This window comes from Babylonia areolata, chromosome 21 (assembly GCF_041734735.1).
Source record: "Babylonia areolata isolate BAREFJ2019XMU chromosome 21, ASM4173473v1, whole genome shotgun sequence".
NCBI lineage: Eukaryota > Metazoa > Mollusca > Gastropoda > Neogastropoda > Buccinidae > Babylonia > Babylonia areolata.
Genome location: NC_134896.1, coordinates 56,497,536 through 56,500,035, shown reverse-complemented (window position 1 = coordinate 56,500,035; position 2,500 = coordinate 56,497,536). Strand labels below are relative to the sequence as shown.

At 46.8% G+C, this 2,500-nt stretch overlaps 1 protein-coding gene across 1 annotated transcript in view; it reads left to right on the top strand.

Moving 5' to 3' along the window:
* Nucleotides 1-1,650: 1,650 nt before the first annotated feature.
* Nucleotides 1,651-2,500, top strand: part of LOC143296673 (uncharacterized) — a 1,146-nt gene continuing 296 nt past the window's right edge. The window contains exon 1 of the mRNA XM_076608703.1: nucleotides 1,651-2,500. This exon is cut by the window's right edge and continues 296 nt beyond it. Coding sequence (XP_076464818.1) covers nucleotides 1,651-2,500 — 850 coding nt within the window.

The following is a 2,500-nucleotide window of genomic DNA, read 5'->3' as shown; positions in this document are numbered from 1 at the left end:
ACACACTTGGCGCACTGGAAAAGAACCCATGGCAACGAGAGTGTTATCCTGGGGCAAATTTATGTAAACAGAAATCCACTCTGATAGGTACACAAAGATAGGTCCACAAAGTTATAAACATGCCCTCCAGGCCTGACAAGCGCGTTGGGTTATGCTGCTGTCTGGCATCTGCCTAGCAGATGTGGTGTAGCGTATATGGATTTGTACGAACGCATTGACGCCTCCTGGAGAGACTGAAACTGAAACTGAAACTGAAACAAGCCAGGAATCTCTAATAGTGTCGTTTGCAATCAGAACATGGGATATTCTGACGTGAGTCTGTTTGCGAACGATGCTGCAGTTACTGGGAGCTCTCAAAAGGGGTGTGTGTGTGTGTGTGTGTGTGTGTGTGTGTCTGTCTGTCTGTCTGTCTGTGTCTGTGTCTGTGTCTGTGTGTCTGTGTCTGTGTGTGTGCTTGTGTTATCATAACCAACATTACAACACTAGTCTGGTGTGTGTGTGTGTGTGTGTGTGTGTGTGTGTATGTATGTGTGTGTGTGTGTGTGTGTGTGTGTGTGTGTGTGTGTGTGTGTGTGTGTGTGTGTGTGTGTGTGCTTGTGTTATCATAACCAACATAACAACACTAGTCTGATACGATGTTCCAATAATATGTTATATCTATGAGTGCAAGACCTGCTACTGTTTTAAGTGTCCACAAGTACCAAAACCCGTCGTTCGCAATTGGACTTGCCCGTTCGGATTTACCCTCAGGTACTCCTGTATTTCAACCATTAAAAAAAAAAAACATTGAAAAGAAGGAGCAGACGAGCTGCTACTGGTGCAACCAATCACAGAAAGCCTTCGAAAACAGAAGAGCTACATTTGACAACCGTACAACCTGTTATCTGCACAATAAACACTTTTAGCTGGTCGCTTCGACTGGACCGTTCGCAGTTGGGCCAACCCACCCTGTATGAAGCCCAGAGAGCACAACACAGTGGGGAAACAGCTGTCGCTTGCTGTGCATATACCCCCACCCCCACCCCACACTCACCCCTACCCCATCCCCACCCCCGCCTCCCCCTTTCTGGAGGAACAGTATGACCAACATGAGCATCAGTGAGACATCTTTAACTCACTCAGTACGGCCAGTCCTCTCTTCTCCTCTACACAGACCCCTCGGATGTCCAGTGGGTGTCTGAATGACCCAACCTTTAGCTTCCGTCGTAAGAATTGTGGTATTCTTTGTCAACATTCACCTCTTCAGTATAAGAGCCTTCCGCTTTCAATATTTTGATGATGGTAACTGGGGTGAAACGCTGTTAATGTCGTCTCTTTCGCCGTTTGTATGGAGAGAGTTAAAACTACCGTCCCACCCCAAGCGCAAAAAGAATAAAGGTTAGAATTTAACCCAATCTGTTTTTTGACGCTCCTTCAACTTCATTATAAGAAACGAAGACATCTGCTGGGCTTGAATTCGTTATTCACTCACTTACTGAGTAAGTAAATGCGCGTGTTGTATATGGGGATTGTGTGTGTGTGTGTGTGTACGTGTGTGTGTGTGTGTGTGTGTGTGTGTGTGTGTGTGTGTGTGTGTGATGTCTGTCTGTTTGTCTGTCTGTCTGTCTGTCTCTGTGTTGACTATTTATCTTCTAATCATAGTGCACAAACATGTACGACAACGATTCAACACACGGAGAGCCGGACATTTCTGCGATGCAAAATCTGTCACTTCCTAACGGATGCAGTGACGTCATATTTGTCGACGACGAACACCATTCGTCCGGCGGTCATCACGACGCGGCGGGCACGGAAGCGGAAATAGTATTACGTAAAATCAAAGACGTTGTCCTGGTTCTCACGTTTCTGATTGGCGCGCCGGCAAACGTCATCAACATGGCGGTGTTCTACAAACAGGGCCTCAAGGATCGTGTCAACCTGTGTCTCTTCGCCTTGTCTTTCGCTGATGAAATCCACCTGATCATGGGAATGATACACCACGGGGAGCAACTCTACCTACAGCTGACGACGAAGGACAAATTCGGACCCATCGATACTTTCTTGACCAATCATAATCTGATGGGTTTGATGGGATTCAATTTTATTTCTTATATTCTATCCGCCATTATCGCCTGTGAAAGATGTCTCTGTGTTCTCAACCCCCTGAAGTTTCAGACTCTGCTACGCACTCGAACCATGGCTCTTATTATCACTGTTGTGTATGCCTTGGTGTTGAGTCTGTATTTCATTGTGGCTTTTAAACATCGCATCGGGTGTGTGTACGATCATGCTTCTGGAAAGGTCGTAAAGAGAGGCGTGGTGGGGGAGTTTTACAAGAACAACCAAGAGTTTATCGACCAGTTGGACAGCTCAGTCTTTGGCGCCGGTCTGCCTGGGGTGGTGATAATTGTTGTGATCACCACCACGAAACTAACGACGACAAGACTCCGTCAGATTGTCACGTGGCGTGCTGAAACGTCCTCTTCAGCCCTGTCTGCCCGTGAAGTGGCTCTGACCAAAA